Source organism: Pleurodeles waltl, chromosome 3_1, assembly GCF_031143425.1.
Source record: "Pleurodeles waltl isolate 20211129_DDA chromosome 3_1, aPleWal1.hap1.20221129, whole genome shotgun sequence".
NCBI lineage: Eukaryota > Metazoa > Chordata > Amphibia > Caudata > Salamandridae > Pleurodeles > Pleurodeles waltl.
This window is the reverse complement of record NC_090440.1, coordinates 567,911,107-567,930,978: the sequence shown is the minus strand read 5'-3', so window position 1 is coordinate 567,930,978 and position 19,872 is coordinate 567,911,107. Positions and strand designations below refer to the sequence as shown.

Genomic DNA, 19,872 nt, shown 5'->3' with positions numbered 1-19,872 from the left:
TGGGGAATGAAGAAAAGTTCACAGTGATGTGTCCAAGAATTCTCCGCCGAACCGTTTAACAAAATCCTGGATCCCGAAGGCTAGGAAAGAAGCCTATTCGCCAAAAATGGAAGGGTTCTAGGTATGCTGACAATGAAACCGAGTTAAACACAGCGGACAAGTGACACAGAAGTACAACTTAAATACTCTGACAAAATCGATCTACCGCTTTCTACAACCGACATCAAAGTGCTTGCAAGTGTAACAAGCATTGGCAAAGCCAATGGGTCTCGCCCATACAGGAGCTATTGGTTTTGGCAATGTGTATTAGTCATGCTGTACATCAGTGTGGGTGCTGTTCAGCATGGCTAAAAGTTAGTGGCGTGGAATGTTGTAGAGTGAAGTAGGGGAAGTGCTGTAGATTGGAGTAGGGAGAGTAAAATGTTGTAGAGTTGAGGGGAGGAGAGTAGAGTTCAATGGTTCAGTGGCAGAGAGTGTCGTGGAGTGGCATGGGGTGGAATATGGTGTAGTGGCTTGGAGTGGATTGAGGTAGTGGGTGGACTGGAGTAGAGTGGGGTGGACTGGAGTAGAGTGGGGTGGATTGAAATGGGGTGACGTGGATTGGAGTGGGGTGATTAGACTGGATTGGGGTAGGTGGATTTGACTGAAGTGATGGGACTAGGGTGGGGTGGATTGGAAAGGAGTGGTTTTTAGTGGGGTGAATGGGACTGTGGTGGATTAGGCTGGATTGGAGTGGGGTGGGCTGGGCTGAATGGATTGGAGTGGGGTTGGCTGGACTGGATTGCAGTGAGGTGGATTGGATTGAGGTGGGATGGATTGCACTGAGTTTGGGGGGACTGGATGGGTGTGGATTGCACTGAGGTGGAGTGTACTGGAGTGGGGTGAATTGGACTGGAGTAGGGTGTTTGGACTGAAGTGAACTGGAATGGAATTGAGTGGGGTGGAATGGATTGGGGTAGATTTGATTGGGGTGGACTGGATGGGACTTGGTGTGGTGAATTGGAATGAGGTGGAGTGGACTGGGGTGGGATGGGTTGGAGTTCAATGGATGTTTTGTAGTGGACTGGACTGGATTGTAGTGAACTGGAAGTGAGTAGAGTGGATTGGATTGGGTGGATTTGATTGGTGTGTGTGTGTGTAGATTTGATTGGTGTGCGGTGGATCAGACTGGAGTGGGTTGGATTAAGGTGATTTGGAGTGGAGTGAGCTGGGGTGGATTAGACAGGAGTGGGGTGATTTAAGGTGAGCTTTATTGGACTTGTGTGGGGTGGGTTTAAATTGTATTGGAGTGGGAAGGATTGGGCTGTGGTGGACTGAACGGGGTTAGTGCGGATTGGATTGGGGTAGAATGGAGAAGTGTGGAGGGGGTTGGAGTAGAGTGGGGTGGACTGAAGTAGAGTGGGTAGGAATGAATTAGAGTGGGGTGGGTTGGAATATAGTGGGGTGAGGTGGATTGGAGTGGGTGGACTGGATTGGATTTGAGTGGGGTGGACTGAAATATGGTAACATGGACAAAGGGGTGGATTGGAGTAGGATGGGTTGGATTGGATTAGGGTGGAATGCACTGAGGTGGGGTGGATTGGAGTGGGGTGAGCTGTAGGTGAATTGGATCGGAGTGGGGAGGACTGGAGGGGACAGGAAAGGAATGAGGTGGATTGGATTGGGTGGGAGGGATTTCACTGGAGTGGAGTTGGGTGGATTAGATTGCTGTGGAGTGTAGTGGATTGGGTTGGTATGGAGTGGGGTGGATTGGTTTGGAGTGGGGTATGTTAAGGTGGAGTGGGGTGTATTGGTTTTGATGGGATGGATGAAGGAGAACTGGTTTGGGCTGAGGAGGATTAAGGTGGATTTGAATGGAGTGGGATGGACTGCAGTGAGGCGGGTGGATTAGAATGGGGTGGATAGGTTTAGATAGGATTGGGGTGGGTTGGATAGGAGTGAGGTGAGTTGTTTTAGAATGTGGTGTAATGGAGTGGGAAGGGCTGGATTGGAGTGGTTGGAAAGGAGTGGGGTGGGCTGGATAGTGGTGGATTGGAATAAGGTAGATTGGATTGGAGCTGGGCAGATAGGAGTGGGGAAGATTGGAATGGGGTGGGTTGGGGCGGGGCGGATCGAGTGTAGTGGAGTGGATAGGAGTGGGTGAATTTGATTGGAGCAAGTGGGGCAGATTGTTTTGGATTGGAATGGGGTAGATGGTTCTGGATTGGAGTGAGGAAGCTTGTTTTGGATTGGAGTGGGGCAGATAGTTTTGAATTGTAGTGGGGGAGAGTGTTTTGGATTGGAGTGGGGCAGATTTTTGGGATTGAAGTCGGACAGACTGGAGTGGAACAGACTGCTTTTGACTGGAATAGGGCAGACTGTTTTGGATTGGAGTGAACTGGAAGTGAGTAGAGTGGATTGGACTGGGGTAGACTGGATAGATTTGATTGGTGTGGGTGGATTGGATTGGTGTGGAGTGGATTATATTGGAGTAGGTTAAATTAAAGTGGTTTGAAGTGGAGTGGATTGGACAGGAGTGGGTGGATTAAGGTGAATTGAATTGGAGTGGAATGGACTGGGGTGGGGTGGACTTAAGTGGGGTGGTGCGGACTGGATTGGGGTAGAATGGAGAAGAGTGAAGTGGGGTGGGTTACAGTAGAGTAGGGTGGATTGAAGTAGAGTGGGTAGGACTGGATTTGAATGGGGTGGACTGGAGTAGAGTGGTGTGGATTGGACTGGAGTGGGTGGATTGGAGTGGGATGGCGTGGAATGGGTTGGATTTGAGTGCAGTGGACTGAAATGGGGTACAGTGGATTGGATGGGGTGGACTGGAGTGGGATGGGTTGGATTGGGGTGTGGTAGGGTGGATTGAAGTGGGTGGAATGCACTGAGGTGGGGTGGATTGGAGTGGTGCGAGCTATATTGAATGATGTGAATGGGAATGCAGCCTGGAGGTCTAGTGTGGACAGGAATGGAGTGAGGTGGACTGGATTGAGTGGGGTGGATTGGACTGTAGTGGAATGAATTTGATTTGAGTGGGGTGGATTAGACTGGTGTGGAGTGCGGAGGATTGGACTGGTATGGAGTGGGGTGGATTGGTTTGGAATGGGGTGGGATGCATTAAGGTGGTGTGGGATGTATTGGGTTTGATAGGGTGGATGAAGGAGAACTGGTTTGGGCTGAGGAGGATTAAGATGGATTTGATTGGAGTGGGGTGGACTGGAATGAGGTGGGTGGATTGGAATGGGGTGGATTGGTTTAGTATGGATTGGGGTGGGTTGGATAGGAGTGGGGTGGATTGTATTGGAATGTGGTGTACTGGAGTGGGATGGGCTGAATTGGAGTGGGGTGGGTTGGATAATGGTGGACTGGAGTGGGGTAAATTAGATTGAAGTGAGGTAGATTGAATTGGTCTGGGTTGTGGTGCACTGTAGTGGGGTCCATTGGGATGGAAAGGGATGGATTGGGGTGAGGTGGACTGGGCTGAGTGAGGTGGATTGGAGTGGAGTGGGATGAATTGGACTGGTGTGGGTTGGATTATATTGGTGTGGAGTAAGGTGGATTGGAGCGGTGTGGAGTGCAGTGGATTGAACTGGTATGGAGTGGGGAGGACTGGATTGAAGTGGGGTGCATGAAGGTGGTGTGGGGGTGTAGTGGATTTGATGGGGTCGATGAGAGTGAATTGGTGTGGGCTGAGGAGTAAGGTGGATTTGATTGGCGTGGGATGAGGTGGGTGGATTGGAATGGGGTGGATTAGTTTAGATTGGATTGGGGTGGGATGGATCTGAGTGTGGTGGGTTGTATTAGAATGTGGTGTATTGGAGAAGGATGGGCTGGATTGGGGTGGGCTGGAAAGGTGTGGGGTGGTTTGGAAAGTGGTGGACTGGAGTGGGGTAGATTGAATTGGATTGGTCTGGACTGGGTTGTGGTGCAATGGAGTGGGTGAATTGGGATGGAGTGGGGTGGATTGGATTGGGGTGAGGTGGACTGGATTGGAGTGGTGCGGTCTGGAGTGGGGCAGATTGTTTTGGACTGGAGTGTGGAAGATTGTTTTGGATTGGAGCGGGCAGACTGGGGTGGGGTAGGTTATCATGGATTGTAGTGGGGTAGATTGTTTTGGATTAGAATGGGGCAGATTGTTTTGGATTGGAGTGGGGCAAATGGTTTTGGATTGGACTGTGGCAGATTGGAGTGGGGCAGATTGTTTTGGATTGGAGTGGGGTAGATTGCTTTGGATTGTACTGGGACAGATTGTAGTGGGGAAGATTGTTTTGAATTGCAGTGGAGCAGATTGTTTTGGATTGTAGTGGGGCAGATGTTTTGGACTGTAGTGCGGTAGACTGGAGTAGGACGGATTGTTTTGGATTTGAGTGGGGCAGATTGTTTTGGATTGAAGTGGGGCAGACTATTTTGGAGGATTGGATGTGGGCAGACTGTTTTGGATTGGAGTAAGGTAGACTGTTTTGGATTTGAGTGGGGCAGATTGTTTTGAATTGGACTGTGGTATATTATTTTGGATTGTAGTTAGGCCGATTGTTCTGGATTGGAGTCAGTCACATTAGACTGGGGAAGACTGGAGTGGGGTGGGTTGGGGTGGGGTGGGCCGGATCGGGTGAGGTGGACTGGATTGGAGTGGGTGAATTTGATTGGAGTGCGGCAAACTGGATTAAAGTGGGGTGGATTGTAGTAGGGCAGATGGTTTTGGAATGGAGTGGGGCAGATGGATCTGGATTGGAGCGGGCAGATTGTTTTGGATTGGAGCGGGGCAGATCGTTTTGGATTATAGTGGGGCAAATTTCTTGGATTGTAGGGGAGAAGACCGGAGTGAGGTGGACTGTTTTGGATTGGAGTGGGGCGGATTATTTTGGATTGTTGCAGGGTAGATTGTTTTGGATTGGAGTGGGGCAGAATGGAGTGGGGCAGATTGTTTTTAAATGGAGTGGGGTACTTTTTTTGGTTAGCAGTGGGGTATATTGTTTTTGATTGGAGTGGGCCAGAGAGTATTTGCTTGGAGCGGTGGAGACTGGAGCGGGGAAGATTGTCATGGACTGGAGTGGGGCAGATTGTTTTGGATTAGAGAGGGGCAGATTTTTTGGGATTGGAGTGTGGCAAATTGGAGTGGGGCAGATGTTTTTGGATTAGAAAGGGGCTGATTATTTTGGACTGGATTGTGGCAGATTCTTTGGATTGGAGTGTGGCAGATTGTGTTGCATTGGAGTGAGGCAGATTGGTTTGGAGTGTACTGGGACAGACTGTAGCGGGGAAGATTGTTTTAAATTGGAATGAGCCAGATCAGAGTGGGTCGGATAAGAGTGGGTCGGATAAGAGTGGGGCAGATCAGAGTGGGGCAGATCAGAGTGGGGCAGATCAGAGTGGGGCAGATCAGAGTGGGATGGGCTGTATTGGAGTGGGATGAATCATTTGGGATTGGAGTGGGGCAGATTGCTTTGGAGTGGAGTGGGGCAGTTAGGACTGGAAGTGGGGCAGATTGTTTAAGATTGCTGTATTGGAGTGTGGCAGATTGGTTTGGGTTGAAGTAGGGCAGATTGGAGTTGGTGGGTTGGGAGGATTGGAGTGTGGTGGATTGGGATGGACTAAGGTGCATTGGATTGAGTGTTCCAGATTGGACTGGTGTGGGCAGATTGTTTTTGACTGGAGTGGGGCAGATTGTTTTGGATTGTATTGGGACAGACCGTAGTAGGGCAGATTGTTTTGGATCTAAGTAGGTAGATTATTTTGGATTGGAATGGGGTAGATTGGAATGGACTAGATTGTTTTGGATTGGAGTGGGCAGATTGTTTTGGATTGCAGCATATTATTTTGGACTGGGGTGGGGCAGATTGTTGTGGAATGAAGCGAAGAAGGTTTTTTTGCATCTCTGTGCTTGAGTGGGGCAGATTGTTGTAGTTTGGAGGGGGGCAGATTGGATTGGGGGGGTTGGGAGCATTGGAGTATGGTTAATTTGGAGTGGGTGGACTGGAATGTACTGCACGATTATGTGTTGAAGCATACTTTTGAAAATTACACATGAACATGTTTTTGCAAGTCACGCACCTTCTGTTTGCAGGGCACGAGAAGTTAAAAAGAATACAATAGTACGTCAATCTGGTTGGGTGCAGCGAACGGGCACTGATTAAGTTACATCAATCAGTATCTGGTCCCTGTAGTACGGACAGGAATGGAAATGATGAATGACAACGGCTTCTCCTTAGCTCATGCAATCGCAGGCTCGACGCTAATAAAGGAAATACATTAGCTGTGGTGTTGTTTCTAGTAGTGTCCGCCGTGTGGCGGTGTTCCCACATAATGGGAGCAGAGAGACTAGATAAGCTGATGGTTTATTGTGTATAAAGCGATTTAACGCTTAACAGAAATTTCAAACGCATTTTTTCATCCAGTGCTGTTTCTCCTCATTTCAAGTATCGTCTACTGCACTGTGAATAATGTGCGACTTTCAGCAGAACAAATCACGTTGCCACGAGCGATTAAATGAAAGGCAGCAGCTGGTGTGAATTCAAGGTGCCGCATTTATACGACCCTACCAGAACTGCAGCAAGGTCATTTTAGAGTAACTTGTAAAGTGTGTGTGTCCGTGTGTTCTATGCACTCCAAGGCTGAGGACATTGGAGCCACTTCAACTCCGTCCAGTGGTGCTGGAACAATTTTGAAAGTCGGGGTGCTGCCAGAAATATCCCGTCACCCAAGTCAGCTAAGCAAGAGCGTGGTAACGGTGTGGTATGTAGCCCGCTGACGTGAATTTTGGAGCATACGGTCACAAATATGTTACCAAAGCATGGTGTGGTAGTCGATAGTCATTTACAGACGACACAGTTTTCATTGAAATGGCCACCAAATTAGCGCACCAAGGACAATGTGTGGAAATCGGGTTTCAGCAAAACGTTTTCATTTGCACATCCCGTGTAAAGTGACCTGATTTGTTTCGAGTCTAATAAAATGTGTTTCTATCAAAACTTAAAATTCAAAAATGCTTACTTTATGCCTTCTTCTGCTGACATTTTTTAAAATATTTATACAACCCTTTTGAAAGCATTTAAATGTTGCTCTCACTTTGTATTCAGTGAACCAAACGTAAACAGCCTTTACCACGTTAATGAAAACAACAGCACTTTGTCTAAAAACATTTGACCACAGCAAATGTGGCAAGATAAAGACAAAATGTAAAGTATCCTTACTGCTCAGTCACCTTCTGAACTCCAGGATAGTTAATTCTCCAGCACCCCTACTTCCAGGGCCTATGCCTCCGTCCTAAAATTACTATCCGGTGCTGAAGCCACGCCCAAACCACCACCAGCAGCTGCACTCAATTTTAATTTACAGATTTCCCACCTTGAGACTAACACAGCACAGCAATGACACATTCACCCATAGATTCACAAGAGGTCCCTTGCCCAGGAGCAGCAGGACTGCCCGCCTCCAAGTCCTGAGACCATCTCCTTGAAATAAGGACCGGGAGGAAAGTTCAGGATGCTGTGCCACACTGGAAGGAACAATGAAATAGAAGATATACTGAATACATATAACTAATATTGTATCTGTTTTGGAGTTGTTTTGCCTTTGGCATTTCAAAAGATATTTAAGGGGACGCGTGACCATTGGGTCACACTGGAAATAGAGACATGTAAAATAACATTGTTTTAAAGGCAATCAATGTCCATTTTGCCCTTGTATGAGGCACACCTACAAAAAACGATGTGTGTTTTATTTATGAGTTTATTGTAACGCTCAAGGTAGAGTTTAACAGGGAACAAATAGCACAGAAACAAAACAGTGACTAAGTTCAGAGGTGTCAGTCCCAAACGTGAGGGACACGGAGAAGAAAAGGGGCTAGCTCTATTCGGTTGGTCAGTCAAACGCCGAGAGGTGCCCTATAGTCACTTGAGCCGGAGTGTGGCTGGAGCATCTCCAGATCGCGGTGCTTTGAGGCGGATGGTGAATTCTTAAATTCTAAATCCTATGGAAGATTAATAAAACATTGGAAATGCCACCCAAGGGTGGCTGTGATTGCCGACTCGAAAACACGCACCTACTGATAATGGAGATTCTCCAAGCAGACAGTTGATTTTAATATATATACCTTCTCACCATGCTCTATAATAGGTGAAAAAGGCACAGTGTTCGTGAGGTGTGAAATAATTGCAATTAGGCTGGTGACATAGACAGATTAATTCTGTTATGGACAGGGATATGTTTATCACATTTTTTGCCAACTTCGATATTACAGACCAGGCACAATAGCATTAACTTCTGCTGTTGACATTTCGACCCGTAAATATATATTTTCATGTGCACAGGTCTTCGTCAGGAGTAAACATGGATGCATCTTCAAATGTTGTATCCTGGCGCGGAATGCAGCTGAAATGCGAGCGCAGGCATACTGTGGTGATTTATTGACCCTATTTTAAAACAGATATTGAGGGATCTTAAGTGTCCCTTGTGTGGAGATCTCGAGGTTGCGACTATCTGCACCCTTTTGCAAATTTAAATTCACCACTATTTAAGGGTGCATTAATGGTATGTTCTGATGAAGAACCCGATTATATGAAAGGGTCAAAACATCAACACTTTATGTTCATTTGTCTGGACGGTAATATCACAATTGGGCAAACATCTGATATACATATCCATTCCAGAATTATTGTATCCATGTTGCTAGATTGTGCCGTTTGGATGTGTATGTATTGTTTTTCTTGATTGCACTTATTTTATGCTGCACAAGCCCTTAGACCATTTCACCTCTTATAGAGCACCATGATTAGGAACATTTAGTGGTAAATATCAGTATCAGTATGTGGGACTTTTCTTGCATGATTAATTACAGCACGAGGTCTTTATAATTAGCCTCTGAGTTAGCATACAAATGTTTTTCTAAGGAAGCCTGACAGAAACAGTGTTTTACATACTGTAAATCAGCCAAGGTTTTGAGGAATACAGGGTTACCCCGTGAATTAACATGCAGAATTGTTCCAAGGATAAATAATGCAGCATTGGGGTGCTACATCAATGTATCACAAGGAATAGTCTTTGCATGACTGTTTCAGTCAACTAGGATAACAAGCATTTGCAATGCAATAACTCTTGCATTTGCTAGAGTTAGAGCTACTGGCAATGTAAATTCATAACTGGACTTTTCTTGCCACATAAATTGGTCAACCCTGCCTCATAATTTTGTCTTTCCTGCCATATAATTTCAGTGGCTCTGCATATAAGTAAAGTACTTCCGTTTACCTTCTTCCTCTATCTGCAGCAATTCAAAAGTGCCATGCTAATTCCAATGGAATGCCACTTTCACCACCCCACCATCAGAGTTGCTGGCTGGCTAACACAATTCCCCCCCCAAAAAAGACACATGACAGCCACAGAGGAGAAATAAACTAGAAAGGACACCCAAACATATCAAGAGTGTCAAACAGTCATAGAGTACTAAGGATCTTAAGTTGGCCTGACTCCTGTTCATAATTGTAATAAGGAGAAATTGTTAAAACATTTTCAATTATTGTATAACCCTTTATAGATATATACTTTTGGCATTAGACTGTAATGCTCAAAACAGCCCCTGCGGGCATCAAAACAAAAATATAATTTTAAGAATCATGGTTATGTAACCATACAGGGAGTGCAGAATTATTAGGCAAATTAGTATTTTGACCACATCATCCTCTTTATGCATGTTGTCTTACTCCAAGCTGTATAGGTTCGAAAGCCTACTACCAATTAAGCATATTAGGTGATGTGCATCTCTGTAATGAGAAGGGGTGTGGTCTAATGACATCAACACCCTATATCAGGTGTGCATAATTATTAGGCAACTTCCTTTCCTTTGGCAAAATGGGTCAAAAGAAGGACTTGACAGGCTCAGAAAAGTCAAAAATAGTGAGATATCTTGCAGAGGGATGCAGCACTCTTAAAATGGCAAAGCTTCTGAAGCGTGTTCATCGAACAATCAAGCGTTTCATTCAAAATAGTCAACAGGGTCGCAAGAAGCGTGTGGAAAAACCAAGGCGCAAAATAACTGCCCATGAACTGAGAAAAGTCAAGCGTTCAGCTGCCACGATGCCACTTGCCACCAGTTTGGCCATATTTCAGAGCTGCAACATCACTGGAGTGCCCAAAAGCACAAGGTGTGCAATACTCAGAGACATGGCCAAGGTATGAAAGGCTGAAAGACGACCACCACTGAACAAGACACACAAGCTGAAACGTCAAGACTGGGCCAAGAAATATCTCAAGACTGATTTTTCTAAGGTTTTATGGACTGATGAAATGAGAGTGAGTCTTGATGGGCCAGATGGATGGGCCCGTGGCTGGATTGGTAAAGGGCAGAGAGCTCCAGTCCGACTCAGACGCCAGCAAGGTGGAGGTGGAGTACTGGTTTGGGCTGGTATCATCAAAGATGAGCTTGTGGGGCCTTTTCGGGTTGAGGATGGAGTCAAGCTCAACTCCCAGTCCTACTGCCAGTTCCTGGAAGACACCTTCTTCAAGCAGTGGTACAGGAAGAAGTCTGCATCCTTCAAGAAAAACATGATTTTCATGCAGGACAATGCTCCATCACACGCGTCCAAGTACTCCACAGCGTGGCTGGCAAGAAAGGGTATAAAAGAAGGAAATCTAATGACATGGCCTCCTTGTTCACCTGATCTGAACCCCATTGAGAACCTGTGGTCCATCATCAAATGTGAGATTTACAAGGAGGGAAAACAGTACACCTCTCTGAACAGTGTCTGGGAGGCTGTGGTTGCTGCTGCACGCAATGTTGATGGTGAACAGATCAAAACACTGACAGAATCCATGGATGGCAGGCTTTTGAGTGTCCCTGCAAAGAAAGGTGGCTATATTGGTCACTGATTTGTTTTTGTTTTGTTTTTGAATGTCAGAAATGTATATTTGTGAATGTTGAGATGTTATATTGGTTTCACTGGTAATGATAAATAATTGAAATGGGTATATATTTTTTTATGTTAAGTTGCCTAATAATTATGCACAGTGATAGTCACCTGCATACACAGATATCCCCCTAACATAGCTAAAACTAAAAACAAACTAAAAACTACTTCCAAAAATATTCAGTGTTGATATTAATGAGTTTTTTGGGTTCATTGAGAACATGGTTGTTGTTCAATAATAAAATTAATCCTCAAAAATACAACTTGCCTAATAATTCTGCACTCCCTGTATTGTTAGCCCCTAGAGGGCATAACCCCATGAAAAAACAGGAGAAAGTAATGAAGTGTAACAATACACTTATCCCCTAGAGAGCATTTTCAGGCTAGCAGGCCTACTGTAATGATATTACAAACAAGGCCTTTAAAACAAAACTCCTCCCAGCTGTTAAACAAACGTTTTAGCCATGAGAAAGCTTAAAAGAAACTGAATGGTGGAAGGGGTTATTATTTTAGGGTCCCCACTAACCTAGTGTGCGAACCCAGAGAAGATGTAGACACAAAGAGCGTTTTTAAGGTGGTCCTATTGTCCTAGGACCACCACAGGCTGAGTTAAAAATGTTTTGAAAAAGTAATGCCCTGCAACGTATTATGGGTTTGTGTGCCATGAACATTAATGCAATGCTCAGAACAACCCCTAGAGAACACCACAACTAAAATAGCCTTTGGAAGAAACATGTCATGTAACCATACTGTCAGCCCTTAGAAAGCATAACCACATAAAAAACAATGGGAAAAAAGTAATGCAGTGTAAACATATATGTAGTTCCTAGAGAATCATAGTGCATTACACATTTTCAAGGCTAGCAGGCCTATTGCAATAATATTACAAACAAGTCCCATAAAACATAACTTCTCTCAGCTGTACAACAAAAGTTCCAGCCATGAGAGAGCTTAAAAAGATAATGAATGGTGGTAGGAGTTATTATTTTGGAGTCCCCACTAACAGTGTGGGGACCCACAGATGATGTAGACAGATAGAACACATTGTGGTCATTGTTTTGAAGGTGGTCCCATTGTCCTTGGGCTACCACAGGCTGAGTTATAATCAAACATGTTTGGAAAAGTAATGCCCTGCAAAGCATTATGGGGCAAGTGTCTGTGCCACAAATATTTTAGTATGTTGATATGACTGTAATGCTTAAAACAAGCCATGGAGGACACCACAATGAAAATGGCATTTGTAAGAAACATGGTCATGTAGCTATATAGTTACCCTCACAAAAAGAAAATGGTAGAAAGTAATGCAGTGTATCCATATATTTAGCCCCCTATAAGGCGTAATGCATTACACATTTTCAAAGGTAGCAGGCCTATAGCAATGATATTACAAACAAGGACCTTAAAACACAAGTAATTTCCAGCTGTAAAACAAATGTTCCAGCCATGAGAGTGCTTAAAAAGACACTGAATGGTGGGAGAGGTTATTGTTTTGGGGTTCTCACTAACCTAGACTGGGGGCCTAGAGATGACCTAGACAGAAAGAGTGTGTCATGTTGAACGTTTTGGTGGTGGTCCCATTGTCCTAGGACCACCACAGGCTGAGTTATGAGCAAACATGTTTTATAAAAGTAATGCCCTGCAAAGCAATATGGGGTTAACTTCCCAAGTGCAGTGAATATTGTAGTATCGGCTGTGCTGTGCCAGGAGAGTTCTTTTGCTTTGACGATTTCTGTTTTACATAAAGCATTTACCAATTTCAAGTTTTTTAAGTGGAGAGCCACAAGAAATTACTCTGATTAGGTAATTGTGAACAATGTGACCCGCGCTCCAATGCCGCCGATAGAGTTAATGTTGTTGTGCATTTTCACGCTGTGAGCGCTATGGCCACCATGCAGCATGAAGTGGAAGGACAAGAGAAAAAACAGTTCACCCATGCTGAAGTATATTGGTAAATGTGAAATAATCCATGTAACAGGGGCAGTCTGCAAGCCATGATAAAAACAGCCTCAAGGTGGGACAAACGTAAAGCATTTACCAATTACATCAAATGAATTTTGAAAGACAAACCCAGGAATGAATGAAAGTGATGGGCGTGAGATGGCTGTGGTTAAAAGCCCCAATACAACAGGTCAACGCAATTACGTGCGCGCCTAAAAATAGATTCTTACTCATAGGCCTGTCAGAAAAGGTATATCACCAGTCCTTTGCACACCTTGAGAAAGCCTCCTTCCTGTCGCTGGTGTCCAGGGAAGGCATTCTATAATGAAGAACCCTAAAACTACAGTGAGTTTAACACCAGAGGCTTATTCCTGTACCGAGGTTAGAACAAGAATAGACAAAATCACTTTGCAAATTGCTTGGTCCTGCAACGTAACTTGAGCTTTTACAAAATACTGAGCTTGTGAGTTTGGATTTGCAGCAGAACCAGTCCTATGGGGGACACAGAGGAAACACAGGAATGGAGGACCCAGAACAAGCTAGAATACTGCTCAGAGTCACAGAACCAATTATATAATGTAACCCAGTTTGACAATGGAGTTATTGCTATGCTAAGGAAAGATCAGGCCAGCTCAAGGCTCTGCTGACCTACTGCACCACTGCAATACACTCTACCCAGATGAGGCAGACCTATGCCAGTCCCACACAGGTCTGGGTGGCAGGTCGCAAGACCCTTCTCTCATGTGGGTTGCAAAAACTGGGAACACCTGAAACTCCTCTCATACCACTTAAGTCAATAAAGCATATCCCCACACATCCCCAGGCATTTCCACCCCGCAAGCAAACCCACATTCCCAGGCAAGCACTAAAAGTCAATTTATCGAAGGCATGGGGGGGTGCCATATACAAATACTAAGAAATTAAACACAACATGCTATTTATTTCTCTCATATAGCAATTCTACTACCAAGTATGGTCACTGTTGGGCACAGTAAGAACGGACTACAAGTGCTGAATTATTTCACTCACATTGGGTTTTGCCTCATTCACATGGTTCTTGGGTGTTCTGGCACTGATGTATTTTCACCACATCAGTTATCTGCGTTTTCAGCAGCTTTGCCTTCACCTCACTTCTGATGAACAGGTGTAAGCACTCACGCCACCAAATCCAAATGTAATTTCCTTTCTTTAACCACAGTATTACATTGGGCATCAAGTTTCCCAGAGCATTCATGTGAGAGCTGCTTCTGTTGTTATACTGGGCCCCTAACGCCTATCAATGTTCCCAAATGCAGGGTTATAATCTTCTTTGCCCTTCTTCTGTGAAGGCTTTCATTCCAACATATCCTGATACACTGCACACATGGGTCTGTTTGATGTCCACACGGCAACTGCATCAAACTAGAACAACTGAAAGTGTATGCAATCCCCTACTTAGCATGAGTAAGGTCTCATGTGATAATGCTACAATTCGGAACCAGGTTCTGAACAGCTATAGACACACAAGCTGGAGGAGCGGAGGAAGGGATCTTGAGGTGTACCATTAGCTACTAGTACCGACCTTCAAAGACCGATCCCTTGTGGAGAACAGGGATTCTTGAAGATCACTACATCCTCACTGGTGATTTGTTGGAGAACTACTAGCCCAGCCCAGTTAGTTCCTAAATCTCAAGTTATACATCACAAGCAGAATCAATATGTTAGGCCACCATACACCAGTAAACAGTGCCATGGTGCTGCTAACCAGATTGGGGTGTCGTTCTGACTAGTGGCAACGATTTCCCCTGCACATTGCTTTATAAACACCTTGTCCCTCTCTTTTATTCTAAGTCCACAAGACCAGATCTAAAATTTGTGCTTAATTCGCACTATACCCTCACGCCCTTCTTTAGTGAATGAAAAGGCCTTAGTCAGAAATGCCTCTGGCATAGAGGCACTATATGCTGTAGCCAGACAACAACTAAATCAAATATACAGATCTTCTCTGCAGCTGTGCAGCTTGTGTATATAATCATGAACCTCTTATTTTTGAACCATGATTAACTGTCCTAGTTTGGCCCACACCACAATCGATTGGACTCCTGTAATTCATCATATAAACTGCATCAATTTTAATTTGGGAATGAAAAAGAACATATCACATACACCTCAGCTGCTGACCTTGACAATTGCAGAATAACTCTGGGAATACGGTTGGTCACATTTTTCATCTTTGCAATCATATACTGCATCTGGGAGCGAATTTTTCAGATAGACCATAAATAGTAATGTGCCTGAAGGGAGTGTATAGTGCGTGTTGTCTGGTAATCCGGTTAGTTTATATCTATGCATGATGATCAGTGTTTCAATTTTCACAGGATGCACCACATAGCAAAACACCATTGTTCAGGATCCTGATGGAAAAATCAAGTAGTTCAAGGCCTCCCAAACTGATGACAAAATCTGTAGCGTGGCTTGAGAACCCTTCAGTGGATAAAAATGTTTGTTCCTTTATCTGAGATTGTATCTGGTTCAGTGCTTTCTCTTACAGCATGCCGCTACGAAGCACAGCATCCTCAGAAAGGAACATCAGATTTGTATTGTCCACATGATATTAAAGAACACTGGACTACTGGCAGAGATTCTAGAGCCATGGACTACCTTCTCTGGTTAAGACCAGTGGGGCAGTGGCATAAACATATAGAGATGTATATACATAGTGTGTGCTGATTCTGCTCTCTTCCTCTCTCTGAAGTATATTCTGACCCCTAAACAACAATCAACATATACAACTATTTCAATGTGCAAAAGAGAAAATGGAGGAGAACATTGAATAGAATGTGAATAGATGAATGAATGGATGACCGGATTTGTGAAGCGCACAGCTACTCAAGGAGTGTCCTAGTGCTAGGAAGCCAGATATTCTGACACTGAGACCTTACTGAGAAGTAAACAGAAACGTTTTCGGAGCTTTCTGGAAAATGGAGTCATGAACAGCCCAGAGCCTTACAGGAAGATTGTTCCAAGCCCGGATGGCTAGGACAGAAAATTAAGAGCCGCCTCTCCTGCAGCGTATACGTTGAGGGACCACAGATTGGAGAACCTCGGAGGAAAGAAGAGTTCTCCCGGGTCTATGAGGTCTAATTCTCTCTGACATATTCTGTGGGCCTGACTTGTTAAAAGCCTGATGCACCAGCACCAAGGATTTAAACAGAATCCTCTTTCCAATAGGGAGCCAAGAAAGCTCAGTCAATTTAGTACACATCGAGGTATGGCAGGGGAATTTCAATAAGATCTGTGCTGCTGCATCATAAATGCTTAATAAGAAAGTCTGGTAGGCCCAAATAAAGAACATACACATAATCAAGTCTATATTTAATTAAAGCATGGATCAAAATGCATTGGGCCTCAAATGACCACAAATATATTTTCAAGATATAAAAGCATGACCCTACCAACACCGAAATTTGGGATTGAAAATAAAGTTAGCAGTCAAACTTTACTCCCAGATTTTGAGCCACCTGTGCAGGAGGAAGAGAAGGAGGAAGTGCTGACGACCAACAGTTGTACCACCAATCAATAGAATTACAACCAAACAACAAAACTTTGTTTTTATCCGGATTGCACTGTAGGTTATTGGCCTGAATCGAATTAAAAACACTCCTACACATACCTTGGGAGACTCCTGAGCAGCCAGGGAGCCATTCTCACCTCCAAGGAGAAGCTGAGTAGTGTAAGAGATTATCTTAACGCCATAAAACTAAACTAAGGCAGCTAAGGGGGACATATAGATATTAAATAGTGTTGGACTCGAGTATGCACTCCTAGGCTAAGCGATTCAGTAGCGAAAGAATAAGGGGCTAGCCAGACAGCTTGTCCTCAGTTGTCAAGAAAATAAAAAAATCCAGCCCCAAACCAAAGCACTCACTTCAATATCACTGAGATGTTGTAGGAGAACGGCTTTCAAAACCGTATCAAAGGCCGCAAACAGATATATTAAAATCAGTGCGGCACAGTGGCCTTTATCTAGCATCTAATAGAATCAACGATTTCCAAAAGTGCTAAATCTGTACTGTGCTGAGACCGAAAGCCTGACTGGCAAGGATGCCGGAGTCCACATATTTATCCAAGTCCTTAGAGAGTTGGCTACTAAGAATTGTTTCAAACATTTTAGCCGCACTTGGTAGAAGAGAGATGGGTCTAAATTTGGACAATTTGGACCTATCTGCCAAGGATTTCTTTAGGAGAAGAATCATTGTAGCCTGATAACAAGTACAGGGAACTTGACAGCTTGTAAAGAAATGTTAAAAAGCTGATTATATACTGGGTACCGAAGCATGAGCTTACATAGTAGGAGGACAAGGGTCAGACGGACAGCCTGACTTACAGCTCAGAATGGGCTTCTTAGACGCCTCCAAAGTAACAGGCCTGAACTGAGACACAATAATAGCAGGGGATGCGAATCGACCTTCCACAATAATATCAATGGTATCCAATCCTGGTAAGGCTTGTAGGTTGTGTTGAGTTTTAATGATTTTACTTTTAAAACATCAGCTAGTTTGATGCATAAATCAGGGCATGCCTTAATAGGGAAATTGACCGCATGTGGTTGTAGGAAGGTAAATACAATTTTAAAAATCTCTTGAGGCTTATTAGCAGCCTCAAAGGTTTTATCCCCAAAAACTGGTTCCGCCAGTTTCTTTCCAATTTCTTGTATTTTTTTCTCTTCAGCTCATTGGATAGTGAAAGTTAGGGCAGAAAAAACCCTTTTCTTATGGGTGACTACTTTTTACAGAGTGAGCGTATTTACAGCCGACTGCATCCACTGATTAACTACCTGAATATTGGTGTTCACATCACCTACCAAACTGGGCGTAGAGGTAGAGAAAAAATGGTCAACTCAGAGGCCTTTATTTTATGCCAAGCCCACACAAAGAATACAGCTTCAACATTCTCTAAAGTGGATTTAATTTTAGCAATGCAGGAGAATTTAATCAGGCAATGACTGGATCAGGTAACCACCTTACGAATTTCTATCACTAGCGAAACACTTGAGAAAATCAGATCAGTTGTGTGCCCTGCGGTGTGCTTAGAGCCGGTATTGCAAAGACAGAAGCTGCGATCCCAGCATATCCACGAGTGAGGTAGCAAAGGCTCGCTTGGATTATAAATATTCAAATTATAATCCCTCAAAATGGTGAAGCAGGCATACACCATGCAGTAAACATGAACTATCCCACATTGTAATGTACGTCCCCCTTTTCCAGAATTTTTCACCAGAAACAAAACACAAACTGAGGACACGGGCATGCACATTATCAGTGATGAACAGAGCAGCCCTACAGATTCCAGGCAAATATGTTTTTTAAATCTGCAAGCAATGCTGGGAATTAAGAACCAACAAGGAGCAGGGGGATAGTTCAACACATCACTGTTAGGCAGGTTTACACAGATGACCATATGCAGGTACGAACACACGACAAGGACAGAAGCATGCTGTCTGGTGGACACAGAGTGCATCCAGGGAAGCACCCACGAATCTCATTCTCCAGAAAGCTAGACAACACTCTGCAAGAGCAATTTTCCAAGTAGATTAAAATATTTAACGCACTCACCATCTCCAACTCGATGTCGAGCAGCTTGCAGACTCCAAACACCGGGGGCTTGGCTACAACCAGAAACACAGCGAATCCAAGTAAGAATCCACAAAAGTGTACCCTTTCAACAGGGCTCTTAACTAGACAAAGACTGGCGAGCAGGCAACAAAAACAATTTCTAGAAGGATAGATAAGGACAGTGACTGGAAGGACACAGGTCTGACAACTGTCTGACTCAGTTGCTCACATTTACCCTCATTTTTAGTCAAAGCTCACCATCCAAAATAGCCTTCAGTTCCAATGGAAATGACATACTGATCAAGCATGTCAATGTCCACTAACCCTTTCTACTACATTGGAAGAGGAGGAATATGGAAGGGTCAAATGGGAACGACACATGTGAGAAACTATGGACCCTATTAAGAGCTGAGTAATTATGGAAACTTTGCAGAGATGTTGAGGACTTTAATTCCTCTAAAAATAAAGTGATTAAAGAGGCAGTATAACCCAGTGGCTGGAAGACATTATGGATAGTGGAGGTGTAATGGGAGGCCCTGATCGATGCAACAGTATTTCGTTTCCTGATCTCTTCGTAACACGCGTCTGTGGCTCTTCTCCTTTCTGTTCACTGTGTCCGTAATCTTACCAGCAATGCCACTGTTGAGTCTCTTCTTTTTCTAAGCTGTCGTTCAATCTATCCTCTTTCCAAGCCATTGATCAGCCTATATACAGCTTGGCAGAGCCTACCCTATCATGACCAAGTTTATCCTCTCTTTATATCCATAGTTCAGTCTGACCCCTTATTTAATCAAAGGCTATGATGTAGAGATGTGACTAGGTGTGACACAGCCTCAGTCCTGAGAGCCGATCCAGGGTTGATGCAGAGCAATGCACGAATTTAGCTCAAAACTCATGTATGTTTAGTGAGTTGGCCTTTTGCATTTTATGGTAGCACACCTCCTGGGGGCTTCATAAGATGGAATCAAACCTAGTTAGGCCGTTCGCTGCAGCATCCACTGCTTCAGGGACAAAACTGTTCAGAGTGGAGCCACTTGAATTTGGATCATGAAAAGCTTCGAATTCAATCCAACTTTTTATGTAAAAAGTTGGCAGAAGGGAAGGATACTGCATGCCGTGCAGCAGTAGGCTATTCTAGTTTCAAAAACTGCGTATAATCGTATCATCTGATGGTAGGCTTCCAAAACAGCATCTTGTTAACTTCAATTAGGTAGTAAGGGTATCAATGTGTAATGTACGAGGTTACACAAATATGGCAAATTTTAATGTGATAACAATTCCCTACACCAAGGAGTTTGGAGGAGCTCGTGAATCTAGGACAACTGTAAGTATTAAAACTATTGTTAGAGGTAAGAAATGTTTTCCTTTGAACTCAAAGCAATTTTAAATTCACGATCTAAAACTACCCATAGCATGAGGAATGTCAGCCAGCAATGAGCTGTTTTTATGATCCTCCGCTT

At 44.1% G+C, this 19,872-nt stretch overlaps 1 protein-coding gene across 1 annotated transcript in view; it reads right to left on the bottom strand.

Moving 5' to 3' along the window:
• Positions 1-19,872, bottom strand: part of FAH (fumarylacetoacetate hydrolase) — a 147,787-nt gene that overhangs the window by 77,749 nt on the left and 50,166 nt on the right. The window contains exon 7 of the mRNA XM_069222992.1: positions 18,413-18,465. Within this exon, the coding sequence (XP_069079093.1) occupies positions 18,413-18,465 (53 nt within the window). The remainder of the gene's footprint in view (positions 1-18,412; positions 18,466-19,872) is intronic.